Source organism: Dipodomys spectabilis, unplaced genomic scaffold, assembly GCF_019054845.1.
Source record: "Dipodomys spectabilis isolate Male_0828 unplaced genomic scaffold, ASM1905484v1 ptg000422l, whole genome shotgun sequence".
Classification (NCBI taxonomy): Eukaryota; Metazoa; Chordata; class Mammalia; order Rodentia; family Heteromyidae; genus Dipodomys; species Dipodomys spectabilis.
Genome location: NW_024871099.1, coordinates 3,411,327 through 3,424,921, shown reverse-complemented (window position 1 = coordinate 3,424,921; position 13,595 = coordinate 3,411,327). Strand labels below are relative to the sequence as shown.

The following is a 13,595-nucleotide window of genomic DNA, read 5'->3' as shown; positions in this document are numbered from 1 at the left end:
GGAGCACAGTTTAAAGCCAGCCTGGTCAGAAAATTCCATGAGACTCTTACCTCCAGTGAACTAACAAAAAGCTGGAAGTAGAGCTGTGGCTCAAATGTACCAGCCTTGAGTAAAAAAGTTAAGGGATACTACCCAGGCCCTGAGTTCAAGTCTCATGACCAGCACCAAACAAACAAAAAAAAAGCAGTTTAGGACTGGGAAGGTGGCTCAGTGGTAGAGTGCTTGCCTTGCATGCATGAGGCCCTGGGTTCAATTCCTCAGCACCACATAAGCAGAAAAAGCTGGAAGTGGCACTGTGGCTCAAGCAGTAGCCTTGAGCAAAAAAAAGAGGCTCAGGGACAGTGCCCAGGCCCTGAGTTCAAGCCCCAGGACTGGCAAAAAAAAAAAAATCAGCTTAGTTGTTTAGGGAGGCAGGTGGAAGGGGAGAAGTCCTGGTAAGACTGGACCCATCAGGAGCACATTCCTCCCAGCCAGCACTTAGTCTGTGCTTGTTCTTGTGTAACGTCTAGGTGCTGCTATCGAGTGAAGAGGACGGTGAGCAGGATGATGATGGCTTGGAGCTGGATGGGCTCTCCAGCCCCTCTCCTCTCACCAGCCAGCAAGGTGAGCCACACCTAGTGTAGTCACCTGGACAAGAACAGCGATGGTCCTGCTAAATGTTGGCCGCTAGCGCTTGCGTGTCCACGTCTCCATGCTGTGGCTCTGTGCTTTCATTCATTCATTTATCAATTAATTTATTTTTGTGCCAGTACTGGTCCTTGCACTCAGAATCTGAGGTTTTTCCTGCACTTTTTTGCTCAAGGAAAGCAAGCACACTATCACTGGAGCTACAGCTCCTTTTCTGGCTTTTTTTTTCTTTTTTCTTTTTTTTCAGGTTAACAGAGATAAGAATCTCCAGGACTTTTCTTCCTGGATTGGCCTTGAACTCTGATCCTCAGATCTCAGCCTCCCGAGTAGCTAGGATGACCAACATGAGGCACTGGCACCCAAACTAGATTTTGAATATTATATCATGTTTTAAGCAAATTTATCAGTGGTGAGTGTGTGTGTGTGTGTGTGTGTGTGTGTGTGTGTTTCTTTTTTTTAGTCCTGTAGAGCTTCTTTCTTTCTGTGTTTTGCAAATCTGTGGCTTTGTTGTTGTTTTTGTTTTTTGTGCCAGTACTGGTGCTTGAATTTGGGGATGGGTGCTGACCCTCAGAATTTTTGCTCAATGCTGGCACTCTGCCACTTAAGTCGAATCTGCAGTTCTAGCTTCTTTGTTTTGTTTTCGGTTGCTGGGCTTGAACTCTGGGCCTGGGCGCTGCCCCTCAGCTCTTCAGCTCAAGGCTAGCGCTCTACCACTGGAGCCACCGTGCCACTTCCGCTTTTCTGGTGGTTTATTGGAGATAAGAGTTTCACGGATGGGGCTGGGAAGGTGGCTCAGTGGTAGAGCGCTTGCCTTGCATGCCTGAGGCTCTGGGTTTGATTCCTCAGCACCACATAAGCAAAAAGAAAAAAGCCGGAAGTGGTGCTGTGGCTCAAGTGGTAGAGCACTAGCCTTGAGCTGAAGAGCTGAGAGACAGCGCCCAGGCCCAGAGTTCAGGCCCCACGACTGGACCCCCCCCCAAAAAAAAAAAGTTTCACGGACTTTCCTTCCCCGGGCTAGCTGTGAACCCTGATCCTCAGATCTCAGCCTCCTGAGTAGTTAGGATTACAGGCATGAGCCACCAGTGCCCAGCAGTTCTAGCTTTTTGCTAGCTAATTGGAGATAAAAACCCACAGACTTTTCTAAAAGCCTAGGTTGGCTTCAAACCCTAATCCTCAGAGCTCAGTTTTTTGAGTAGCATGGATTATAGGACTGAACTACCAGCCTCTGGCTTTCTGTGTCTTTTTTTTTTTTTTTTTTTTTTTAATATTCAGCCAGTTACTTATACTCTTATGCAGATCCGTATTGGACCATTAGAAGCAACCTAGCCTCAACCATTTTCAGCCCACTCGAGTGTGGGATTACCTTCTTCTGGGGGCACCTCAGTTTCCTCTGGGTAGAAGCTGAGTCCTGGGCAGGTTGGTCTTTGTGTGTCTTTATGAGCCGAGGTGCTATGTTCTACCTAGAGTGATGGTGCTTGTGGCAGGATGGCTGCAGCAGTCAGTGTGGCCTATTTGGGCACTGGTGCAGAGTTAGAGATGTGGGAAGAACTCAGGGCTGTGGGAGGGTCTAGCCTGGCTCTGGGGTGCTATAACTACCACAGGGGTTCAGGTTGAAGACAATAAGAGTAAGTGAACAACAGGGAAGGTTCTGGCTTACCCCAGGAGCCACCTGCCACGTGGGTTGCAATGCATCTCTTGTCCCAGCTGGACCTTGCTGGGCGGGAGGTAATTGTCAGAGCGCCTCTGAATGTACTCTTCTTGAGTTTGTCAGGTTTTTTAATGTACTGTTAAAGCTCTTTCTTCTTTTTTTAATCAGATGGTACATACTGTGGTCTGAATTTAAAGGTAAGCTTATTTATTTATTAAGTAGTTGTACAAAGAGCTTATTCCACAAGTCAGGTTAGGAAGTACAGTGCTTCTTGCTCAGTGTCACTTGGTAAGTTTATTTTTGCAAAGAATATTCTCAATCAATAGAATGGCCACTCCTGAGGCTTGAACTCAGGGCCTGAGCGCTGTCCCTGAGCTTCTTTTGCTCAAGGCTAGCATTCTACCATTTGTGCCCCATTCCCAGCCTATGCCATATTTTTTAAGTAGTCTTGTGATTTATAGGATGGGAGAAATCTTTCCCTAAAAGTTCTTTCTTATTCAGTGTTTCATTACTTTTTTTTTTTGCAGCAGGGGCTCACTGGCCTTAACCCTTTGATCCTCCTGCCTTAGCCTCCTGAGTGCTAGGATTATAGATATGAACCGCCATGCCCAGCCTTCACTTAAATACTTGTGAAGTATGATGAGCGCATCTCTCCGACAGATGAGCTGAACAAGACCCTGTCTTTAAAAAAAAAATGAAACTCATATTTTCCAAAGTTTTAGTAACAAAAGAAATGTCTTCAAAGGTTAACAATCAATTTTACCTATAGAAGCACTGGACAGTTTTAGTAACTACTTTGCAAATATACAAATAGTCCTTATGTTTTTCATTGTGGATGGTGTGAGAACCTTTTATTAGCATCCATTAATTGTATAAGGGGGTTTCATTGTGACATTGTATCCCATCAGCATCACCCCTCCATCTCACTCACCTCAACAGGTGTCTTTTTCTTTTTGGTCGTGGGGCTTGAACTCTGGGCCTGGGCTCTGTCCCTGTGCTCTTCAGCTCAAGGCGAGTGCCCTGTCGCTTGAGCCACAGCGCCACTTCTGGTTTTCTGGTGGTTTATTGGAGATAAGAGTCTCATGGACTTTTCTGCCCAGGCTGGCTTTGAACTGTTATCCTCAGATCTCAGCCTTCTGAGTAGCTAGGATTACAGCCTTGAGCCACCAACACCCGGCAATTTCAACAGGTTTCATTGTTGTATTTTCATGCGTGAAAATCAGTTACCTTGACCACATTCATTCTCATTCGCCCTCTCTGTGAGCCCTCCCAGAATTTAAATATTAAGCATTTCTCATCAGGCAGAGTGGGAAATACCTGTAATCCCAGTACTTTGGTGGCTGAGGAAGGAAGACAGAATTTGAGACCAGCCTGGCTATATAAGACCCTGTCTTACAAAACATTTCTCAGTAGAGATAATTACCTTTTCTACTTTTTCAGCAGAAATTAGAAACTAAATATTACACCAATGCAGAACGGAAAGTTAAAAAATAATTGGTGCCTATACTGGGGCTTGAACTCAAGACCTATGGCTTTTTCCCTTTGCTTGCTTGCTTGCTTGCTTCCTTTCTTCCTTTCTTCCTTCCTTCCTTCCTTCCTTCCTTCCTTCCTTCCTTCCTTCCTTCCTTCCTTCCTTCCTTTCCTTCCTTCCTTCCTTCCTTCCTTCCTTCCTTCCTTCCTTCCTTCCTTCCTTCCTTCCTTCCTTTCTTTCTTTCTTTCTTTCTTTCTTTCTTTCTTTCTTTCTTTCTTTCTTTCTGTTATGGGGCTTGAACTCTGCGCCTGAGTGCTGTCCCTCAGCTCTTCAGCTCAAGGCAAGCACTCTAAAATATAGTGGGTTTTTTTTTTGCCAGTCCTGGGGCTTGAACTCAGGGCCTGTGCACTGTCCCTGAGCTTCTTTTGCTCAAGGCTACCACTCTACTATTTGAGCCACAGTGCCACGTCCAGCCTTTTCTGTTTTGTGGAACTGAGGAATCCAATCCAGGGCTTCATGCATGTGAGGCAAGCGCTCTCCCACTGAGCCACATTCCCAGCCATTCCCTTAGCTTTCTCACTCAAGACTGGCCCTTTACCACTGAGCTATAGCTCTATTTCTGGCTTTTTGGGGATTACTTGGAAATAAGAATCTCATGGACTTTCTTGCCTGGGCTGGCTTCACACCATGATCCGTAGATCTCAGCCTTCTGAGGATTGTAGGCATGAACCACCTGTCCTGTTCCTTCCTTGAAATTTTGGAAATGTGTTTTGCTGCAGTGGCTGGGGAGTTTTTTCCTACATTCTCCAGCTAGCAAAAGCCCTGTCGGTGCATCTCTGCCTGTTACAGCTTTGTTCCATGATGAATGTAGAAAGAGAACTGAAGTTATGTCACTCATAGGCAGCCTACATATAAGATACAGCCACTGAACACCCAGGTGAAGATGGACTTTCTCCCAGGGTAACTGCATCTGAGAACCACCAGCAAAGGATGCCCTGCTGATGGAGATGGGGTCCTAAAGCTGAGGAAAATTCACCTGAGCAGCCAGCAGAGGGCGCCCTGCAGGTGGAGATGGAGTCCTAAAGCTAAAACGGGGGGGAAAAAGTCGCCTGAGCCACCAGCAGAGGGCGCCCTGCCAGGTGGAGATGGGGGTCCTAAAGCTAGAACAGCCACTGTGCAGGGCAAGGTGCACCTGGCACCCGTTGCTCAGACTCTGCTCAGTCTCCTTCTTTTCTTTCCCAGGATGACAGAACGCCATTGTGTGACAAGCCACCCCCCTCCCCAGGTACTTGCCCTCCAGGGTCATCAGGACTGACCAACTCCATTTAGGACATGTCCCAAAATGGCCTTGATCACAAATGAAGTCCCTCTGCCTTCCTTGGGGAACGGGTAGTAGTTGTGGAACTGACCAAAGTAAAAGGGGCCACATTGGGTGGTAGGTATCCATGTGCATGGAGGTACAAAGGTCCTGGGGTCCAGGTGGACTTGGAGCTGAGAGAAAGTGAGGGCTCTGTTAAGGTGCTGATGCTTTATGGGGATCGGGGTGCCCCAGTGCCTTTCAGGGTATTTGTTGTTGTTGCTTTGTTTTGTTTTCCAGTTCTGGGGCTTGAACTCAAGGCTTGGGCACTGTCCCTGAGCTTTTGTGCTAGCACAAAAGGCTAGCCCTCTGCCACTTGAGCCACAGTACCACTTCCTGTTTTCTAGTGGTTTATTGGAGACAAGAGTCTCATGGACTTTCCCGCCTGGGCTGGCTTTGAACCTCGATCCTCAGATCTCAGCCTCCTGAGTAACTAGGATTACAGGCGTGAGCCACCGGCATGGGGCACGGCCTTTTCTATTTATGTGGTACTGAGGAACAGAATCCAGGGCTTCATGCATGCAAGGCAAGCACTCTACCACTAAGCCACCTTCCCAGCCCAGAAAAAGACTCTACTATGCAGAATGAATCTGGTGGGCTAGAAGTTTCTCTCCCTGCCAACAGCACCAAACACTGAGCTGGCATGGCAGAAATGGAGCCAAGCCTACGTGGAACAGCAATTAGGCATCTTTCTGCAAGACCAGCAGCCAAACATGCAAACCCATGTTTTTGTTTTTGCTGGTTCATTGGAGATGAGTCTCATGGATTTTTCTGGCTGGGCTTGGCTTTGAACCTTAATCCTCAGATCTCAGCTTCCTGAGTAGCTGAGATTATAGGTGTGAGCTAGGGGCGCGCAGCTTTATTACATGCTTTTGACGTAAACAGCCAACAGCCAACCTTTTAAGCTCCACCCCCCATGCTTCTCATATCCAGCTAGCCGAGTACAACAGAGATGTGTAGAAATAACCAAAGAAAAGCTTGAGGAGTTGAAAGAAGAAAATTTGCACCTGAACATGAAAAATCACAATCTCAGAGCTCATCTAAAGGCTACGAAGAAACTAGTGAAAGATTTACAATCAAAACTTCAGAAGCTGGAACATGGTGACCAAGGGCCAGAAGAGGCTGCGCAGGCTTCCGGTCAGGGCGGGGAAACCTCCCTTGCCTTGAGAGGTAAGATTTCATGTGAATGTCTGGATTTTATGTTGTCATGTTTAAGATTCATTAATATCCATCATTTCTTTTGTCTATGCTGGTTCTGGGGCTTGAACTCAGGGCCTCATGCTCTTTCTTGGCTTTTTTGCTCAAGGCTGGTGCTCTACTACTTAAGCCATTGTTATACCTACAGTTTTGTTTTGTCATTCGTGGGGCCTGAACGCTGAGCCTGGGCACTGTCCCTCAGCTCTTTGGCTCAAGGCTAGCACTCTACCACTTGAGCCACAGTGCCACTTCCAGCCTTTTCTGCTTATGTGGTGCTGAGAATCAAACCTAGGGCCTCATGCATGCAAGGCAAGCACTCTATCACCCTACCTATAGTTTGTGTGTGTGTGTGTGTGTGTGTGTGTGTGTGTGCGCACGCACACGCGTGTGCGCGCTTCATTTGAAGAGCCTTACAGACCTGGGCTGGCTTCAAACTGTGATCCTGAGGTCTTAGCTTCCCAAATAGCTGGGATTACAAGCATGAGCCTCTGCATGCAGATAGCCCTCTCTTACCAGATAGCTTTGTGACTTTGATAGCGGTTGTGTATAGATTCGCTGTGAACCTAGAAGGGAAACAAAGGCAAAGTGATAAGCATGTTATATGAATGCTGGCCAGTATTGTTCGTCACGGTGTAATCATAGCCATTTTCTTTAGTACCTGCTACATTTGAGTTGCTTTCTCTAAGAAAGCACATTGAAGAGCTGGAACATGAAAATGACCAGTTGAAAATAATCGCCCATCGTTTGAACGTGGAACTGAGTCGCTACCAAACAAAATTCAGGCATTTGTCTGAGGAAGAGGTAATGTTTCTAACTAAGGAAAAGCTCTCAGACTTCCTCCCAGCCTTTAGGGTTGAGCTGATTTCTTATTTTTTACAATTCAATATTACATTTATATATAAAATATTCAGAGCCAGGTGCTAGTGCCTTCCACCTGTAATCTTATCTGCTGAAGAAGCTGAGGTCTGAGGATCAAGATTTGAAACCAGCCTGGGTAGGAAAATCTGTGAGACTCTCATCGTCAGTGAACCACTAAAAAGCCAAAAGTGGAGCTGTGGCTCAAATGGTAGAGCACCAGCCTTGAGCAAACAAAGCAAAACTTGGACAACACCCAAGACTAGCACAAAAAAAAAAACAAATAAACCCAAAACACTTAATGTCAAAAACAGTCATTCTCAGGACCAGACCCATTTTGTTCTTTCCCCAGAAGAAAGGCAGTAAAGCCCCTTTGTCAGATACTAAAACAGAGAAATACCAGATTCAGGATGTGAAGTCGGCACTGCATGTCAGTGCTGTCCTCAGTCCAGGCTGTGACTGCAGCCATGGCCATGGGTGTCACTGTGTGGAGTTGTGCTTATAGGCATATGCACAACAGGCTGGTGCCACACAGAGCAGGGACTTGAACCCAGGAGAGGACACGGAGATGCCTGGCCTTTGCTGAGAAGGTGGGGGGAGGGGAGGGAGAGAAAGAAGTAAGGAAATCTATTGCTTGGAGTGGTGGGAGGACACAGTTTATTTTGTCTGCCATGTTTTGTTCTTAGAGTTCACACGTTGGTGCCCTCCCAGCAAATGGCCCCACGCCCCCCTGGCTGGTAAGAGATGGCTGTTGAATTGCAGGTCCGCGTTTTCTGCGTGCTGTTTATGTAATAATTGAAATCCATTCCAAAAAAAACCCTCTTTATTTTCTTGCCTTGAATAACGTTTGCTGTTGGTCAAGTGCCAGTGGCTCACACCTGCCATCCTAGCTGCTCAGGAGGCTGAGATCTGAGGATCATGGTTCAAAGCCAGCCTGGGTAGGAAAGTCTATGAGACCCTTAGCTGTAATGAACCACCAAAAGCCAGAAGAGTGGCAGAACACCAGCTTTGAACACAAAAGCTCAGGGACAGTGCCCAGGTCCTAAGTTCAAGCCCCAGGACTAGCACAGAAAAAACAGTTTTCTGCTTGGGTTTAGACTGAAGAACTCCATTAGCCGTCTTTTTTTTTTTTTTTCCTGAGAGTTGGTCCTGGGACTTGAACTCAAGGGCTTGTGCTTGTGAGACCTGCACTCTACCCCTGAGCCACTCGTCCAGCAGTGCTCCTCAGCAGTTGTTTTTAGTATAAGGCCTCGCTTTCCACCCAGGCTGGTACCTGGAACGTGAGGTGCCCACTGTTGCTAATATCACAGGTAAGGGCCGCCAAGCCCAGCATCTCTCATGGAGATGGGGGTCTGTGGACTTTTCTGCCTAGGCTGGCCTGGAACCGTGATCTTCCTGGCTCCAACTTCCCATGTGGCTCGGGATGATAGACATGTGCCCCTGCACCAGCTGTGGGTTTGAAGGAGGCCTATGGAATGCCTCTGCCTGGCTGTCCTTGAACCACCATCCTCCTGAGCTCAGCCCCTCAGGTAGCTACGTGGATGACAGTTGTGAGCCACCAGCCCCAGCTTCTGTTAACCCCCCTTTCCTCCGTGCTGTTCAGGTGGATATCAAGTACCTCTCGCCGCTGCTGCTGGCTTATGAAGACAGAATGAACGAGAAGGACCAGCTGAGCGCCACCCTCGAGGTAGGGGCCAGCCTTGCACCAGGGGCTCACACCTGTCACCTCAGCTAATCAGGAGGCTGAGATCTGAGGACCACTGTTTGAAGCCAGCCCCGGCAGGAAGTCCATGAGACTCTGATCTCCCACAAACCAGCAAAAGGCCGGAACTAGAGATGTGGTTCCAGTGGTAGAGGCAGGCAAGTCAGTCAGAGGCACAGGCCATGTGTGTTTTAGGTAAACTTAGTGCTCTAGCCCCAGGGAAGTTCACCACTTAAGCTGCTGACACCATACTTGTCCCTGCCTGCTCTCCCACGTCTTTGGACAGCTTCTGGCCATGAAGATCATTCTTTCTAACTTGGCCATTGTTGCTCAGAAGGCCTGGGATGCACAAGAGTTGTCCTGTGCCTCTGGGGACCCCATTAAGTGACCCTGACTTAAGGCCCCAGCAGTGGCACAGAAATAAATAAGTGGGAGAGGAAAGAAGAGGAAGGAAGGAAGGAAGAAAAGGAAGGAAGGAAGGAAGGGGAGGGAGGAAGAAGGGAGGGAGAGGAAGGAAGGGAAGGGAGAGGAAAGAAGGAGCAAGGAAGGAAGGGAGGGAGGGAGGGAGAGAGAGAGAGAGTGTGGGCTCTTTGCCCAGTGCTCAGTGGTGTGCAGGTGTCCTGGCTCCTCGCTGAGGGCGGGGGGCCGGACAGGACTGCAGGCAGTGCTGTGGAGTCAGCATGGGTGCCTCCCGTGTTTCAGGAGGAGATGCGGGCATTCAGGATGCGGGTGCAGCAGGTGGTGGAGGAGAATGAAGGCCTGCACCGGGTGATAAAGAGCACGGTCGTCAGTGCGGTGGAACGGCAAGTGTCAGCCCCGAGTGTCCCTTGTCCCCAGAGCACACAGGCCCCAGGATAAGCTGTACGAAATAACGTAAAAATACAGACGTGCATTTTCTTCACGTAGCTGAGGTATCTGAAGGGAGAGTAGCTCACACCTGTAATCCCAGCTTACTCAGGAGGCTGAGATCTGAGGATCACAGTTCAAAGCCAGCCTGGCAGGAAGAATCTATGAGATGCTTATTTCCTATTATCCAGCAAAAAGCTGGAAGTAGAGGTATAACTCAAGTGGTAGAGCACCAGCCTGGAGCAGAAAAGGCTCAGGGACAGTGCCAAGGCCCTGAGTTCAATGACTGACACCAAAAACAGATCAGGATTGGCCATTTTGACTTGCTTCCTAGGTCCTGTGTACATTGGGTACTCCTCCCTTCTCTCCCCATTTGTGTGTAGACATGTTTAGCGTGGGGAGTCCAATTTCAGACGTCACTGTCTCCCCTCCCCGCCCAGTCCCCCTCACATTGCACATACACGATCTTCAATGTTTGGTTGGTTGCACAGATCTGGAGATTTGCATGCCTACACACTCTGTCCCCAGCGATCTTAGTTCATTTTTACCCATCATCACAGGCAGCAGCTGCAGACACAAGCCGAGCTGGTTTTGGAGGAAAACAAGTTGCTGATAGAGCAACTGATGATCCAGGAGAACAAAGCCCAGGACATCCACCAGGAGCAGCAGCAGGAAGGTGAGCTGGGACCAAGCAAGGATGGCAGACCCTTCCCCCTCCTCCACACACAGAATGGCCGCGCACCTCATGATTGCCTGCTTTCCTGTGAGCTCTCCACATGGTGTCCACTCATTTCTCAGTGTGGAATCCAGTGGCGTAGATCTGTGGTGTGGACCATTCATTTAGCAGAACCCTAGTACCAGGAAAGCAGTTTTTATATATAAAGCCTTAACTATTCCCAAAGTATATTTTTATTAGCTGATTCCTAGTAATCAGTACTCTTTTTTTTTTTTCCCCCAGTCGTGGGGTCTGAACTCTGGGCCTGGGCGCTGTCCCTCAGCTCTTCAGCTCAAGGCTAGCGCTCTACCACTTGAGCCACAGCACCACTTCCAGCTTTTTGCTTATGTGGTGCTGAGGAATCGAACCCAGGACCTCAGGCATGCAAGGCAAGCGCTCTACCACTGAGCCAACTTCCCAGCCTAGTAATCAGTACTCTTGAGGGGTTTTGGCTGATTGGCTGGTTTTGATTTTTGGAAACAGGTTCTCCTTATGTAGCCCAGATTAGCCTGGAACTCTCTTGATCCTCCTGCTTCAGCCTATTAAGTGCCTGGATTGCAGGCAAGTCCACAACACTCGGCTAATACATTTTCTTGTCTTTTCTCCTGCCATGTCTTTATCTTTCTCTTGCTTTTCAGTGTCTAAGCTGACTAAACAACTCATGCTGCTGGAGATGAAGTCTCAAAGCCAGGAGAAGGAGCTGACAGAACGCAAGGAGCAGCTGGAGGCATTGCAGGCTACCTGCCAAGAGCTCAAAACAGACCTGGACAGCAAGATTGCCATGGACCTGCATACCTCCATCGTAAACGAATTACAGAGGTAAGGAGGTAGAGTCTCCGGTGAGTGGAAAGGAGTTTCCCCTGTATGTTTGTAAAGGCAGAGTGGACAGGGGTCGCTCAGTCCTGCCGTGTATATCCAATAGTTTCTAGGTTTCTACCCCTGATGATTTTTTTTAACCTACAAGCCAGGTATGTGAGAGTAAGAATAACTGCTATTTTATTTTATTTATTTACTCGTTTATTTTGTGCTGGTCTTGAACTTGAACTCAGGGCCTGGACAGTGTCCCTGAGCTTTTTTTTTTTTTACTCAAGATTAATGCTCTACCACTTGAGCCACAGCTCCACTTTGGCTTTTTTGGCAGTTCTTTGGAGATAAGAGTCTTATGGACTTTTCTGCCCAGCCTGGCTTCAAACCACAATCCTCAGAACTCAGCCTCCTGAGTAGCTAGGATGACAGGCAACGGTGCTCAGCTAATTATGCCTGCATGTTTCTTTGTCCTCCAGCCAGCTGCAGAAGGAGGAAGAGAAGGAGCGGGCGGAGCTGGAGGAGCTGATGGAAAAGCTGACGGTCCTGCAGGTGCAGAACAAGAGTCTGTTGTTAGAAAAGAAGAGCTGGGCCTCTAGGAACAAAGCACTTCAGGCCAACCTGGAGCAGGCGCAGAAGAAAAACAGGTTCTCTCCAGATGTGCTTTCTCCTGAGCTCTTCCATTTCTCAATATTTAAAGAAAAAAACCAAGCATGAAGTATCTCCCATTGTATTTCTTTTCTCACTCATTTTTCTGATCGAATGGAAAAGGGTCGCCAAGATGAGTGGGAACCAAAATATTAAATACAGCCAGGCACTGGTGGCTCATGTCTGTAATCTTTTTTTCTTTCTTTCTTTTTTTTGCCAGTCCTGGGGCTTGAACACAGAGCCTGGGCACTGTCCTTGAGCTTCTTTTGTTCAAGGCTAGCACTCTACCACTTGAGCCACAGCACCATTTCCAGCTTTTTCTGTGTGTGTGGTACTGAGGAATCAAAGCCAGGGCTTCATGCATGCTAGGCAAGTACTCTACCACTAAGCCACATTCCCAGCCCTCATGCCTGTAATCTAAACTCATCAAGAGGCTTGAGGTGTGAGAATCTCAGTTCTAAGCCAGCCTGGGCAGACAAATCTTCAGTTAGCCAGCAAAAAACCTGGAACTGGAAGCATGGCTCAAGTGGTAGAGCTTCAGCCGTCACTGAAAAAAGCCAAGGGAGATGATGAGGTCCTGAGTTCCGATCTGTACTTCATATATGGCTGCATGTCACACCATGGGCCTGAGACTCAGGGACCTTTACAAGCTTACTGTGTCCCCCAAGTGTACTTTGGACTCCCTTTTTGCACAAATATCCTTCAGAATGTCAGCCAAAAGAATCAATAGAATAATACTAACCTGTCAACTGGCAGGCTTATTGCAAATCCTATTAATTTGTTGGGACTCAATAATTATGAGTCCCAGCAAATTAATTTCCTTCTGTTTACCTTGAAACATAATAGACTTAAGTTGCCGAGCAGAGCAGTTTTTTAAATTTTTTTATGTGTTTGTTTTGTTCAACTACAAACAGAGGACCTCATGATGCTAGACAAGATCTCACTCTGAGCTACTCAGCCTCAAAAAGAATATTTGCTTGTGCCATACTGGGGCTTGAACTCAGGACCTCACACACGCCTGCTTAGGTTTTCCTCGCTCAAGGCTGCCACTCTACTACCTGAGACACACCTTCACTTCCAGCTTTTTGGTGGTTAAGTAAAGAGTCTCACAGACTTTCCTCCCTAGATCCTCAGATCTCAGCCTCTGGAGTAGCTAAGATTACAGGCATGAGCTACAGGCTCCCAGCTAAGAGGTGCATTTAAATGTGAGCATGCTTGCTGTTTTGTAATGCAGCACTTCCCTGAGCCCTGGCTGTGCACACTGACCAGTTTGTGTTTCCCCATTTGAAACCATTTAGAAAATACCAGAAGAAAATTGACTCTCTCAAAAAGCATGCAGAAAAAGCCTTGAAGAACGAACTCTGTGCTCATAACTACCTGGCCAACCTCATTACTTTGACAGAGAATCTAGCCCAGGAACGAGATGGCCTCAAACATTTGGTAAGTTTCCTCAATGTGACCTTACATTAACAGCAAAGTAAAATGGAAATAGGATTTTTTGTTTTGTTTTGTGCCAGTCTTAATGCTTGAACTCAGAGCCTGGGTGCTTTCCTTGAGCTTTTTGGTGGCTCATTGGACATGAGTTCCTGCCTGGGCTGGCTTTGAACTGAGATCCTCAGATCTCAGCCTCCTGAGTAGCTAGGATTACAGGCATGAGCCACCGGCGCCCGGCTTCAAAACATTTTTAAAAGTCAAACAACCCACACTTTACAGTAAAGTCAGAGA

At 47.6% G+C, this 13,595-nt stretch overlaps 1 protein-coding gene across 3 annotated transcripts in view; it reads left to right on the top strand.

The window, feature by feature from the left end:
- Positions 1–13,595, top strand: part of Cep89 (centrosomal protein 89) — a 28,744-nt gene that overhangs the window by 5,765 nt on the left and 9,384 nt on the right. For 2 of the 3 annotated variants that reach the window (XM_042667835.1, XM_042667838.1), the window contains exons 5-16: positions 510–603; positions 2,444–2,472; positions 4,989–5,031; positions 6,037–6,273; positions 6,956–7,101; positions 7,842–7,892; positions 8,759–8,842; positions 9,560–9,660; positions 10,264–10,379; positions 11,057–11,237; positions 11,702–11,869; positions 13,169–13,310. In XM_042667835.1, coding sequence (XP_042523769.1) covers positions 510–603; positions 2,444–2,472; positions 4,989–5,031; positions 6,037–6,273; positions 6,956–7,101; positions 7,842–7,892; positions 8,759–8,842; positions 9,560–9,660; positions 10,264–10,379; positions 11,057–11,237; positions 11,702–11,869; positions 13,169–13,310 — 1,392 coding nt within the window. The remainder of the gene's footprint in view (positions 1–509; positions 604–2,443; positions 2,473–4,988; positions 5,032–6,036; positions 6,274–6,955; positions 7,102–7,841; positions 7,893–8,758; positions 8,843–9,559; positions 9,661–10,263; positions 10,380–11,056; positions 11,238–11,701; positions 11,870–13,168; positions 13,311–13,595) is intronic. The other variant, XM_042667836.1, reaches the window with a different exon arrangement.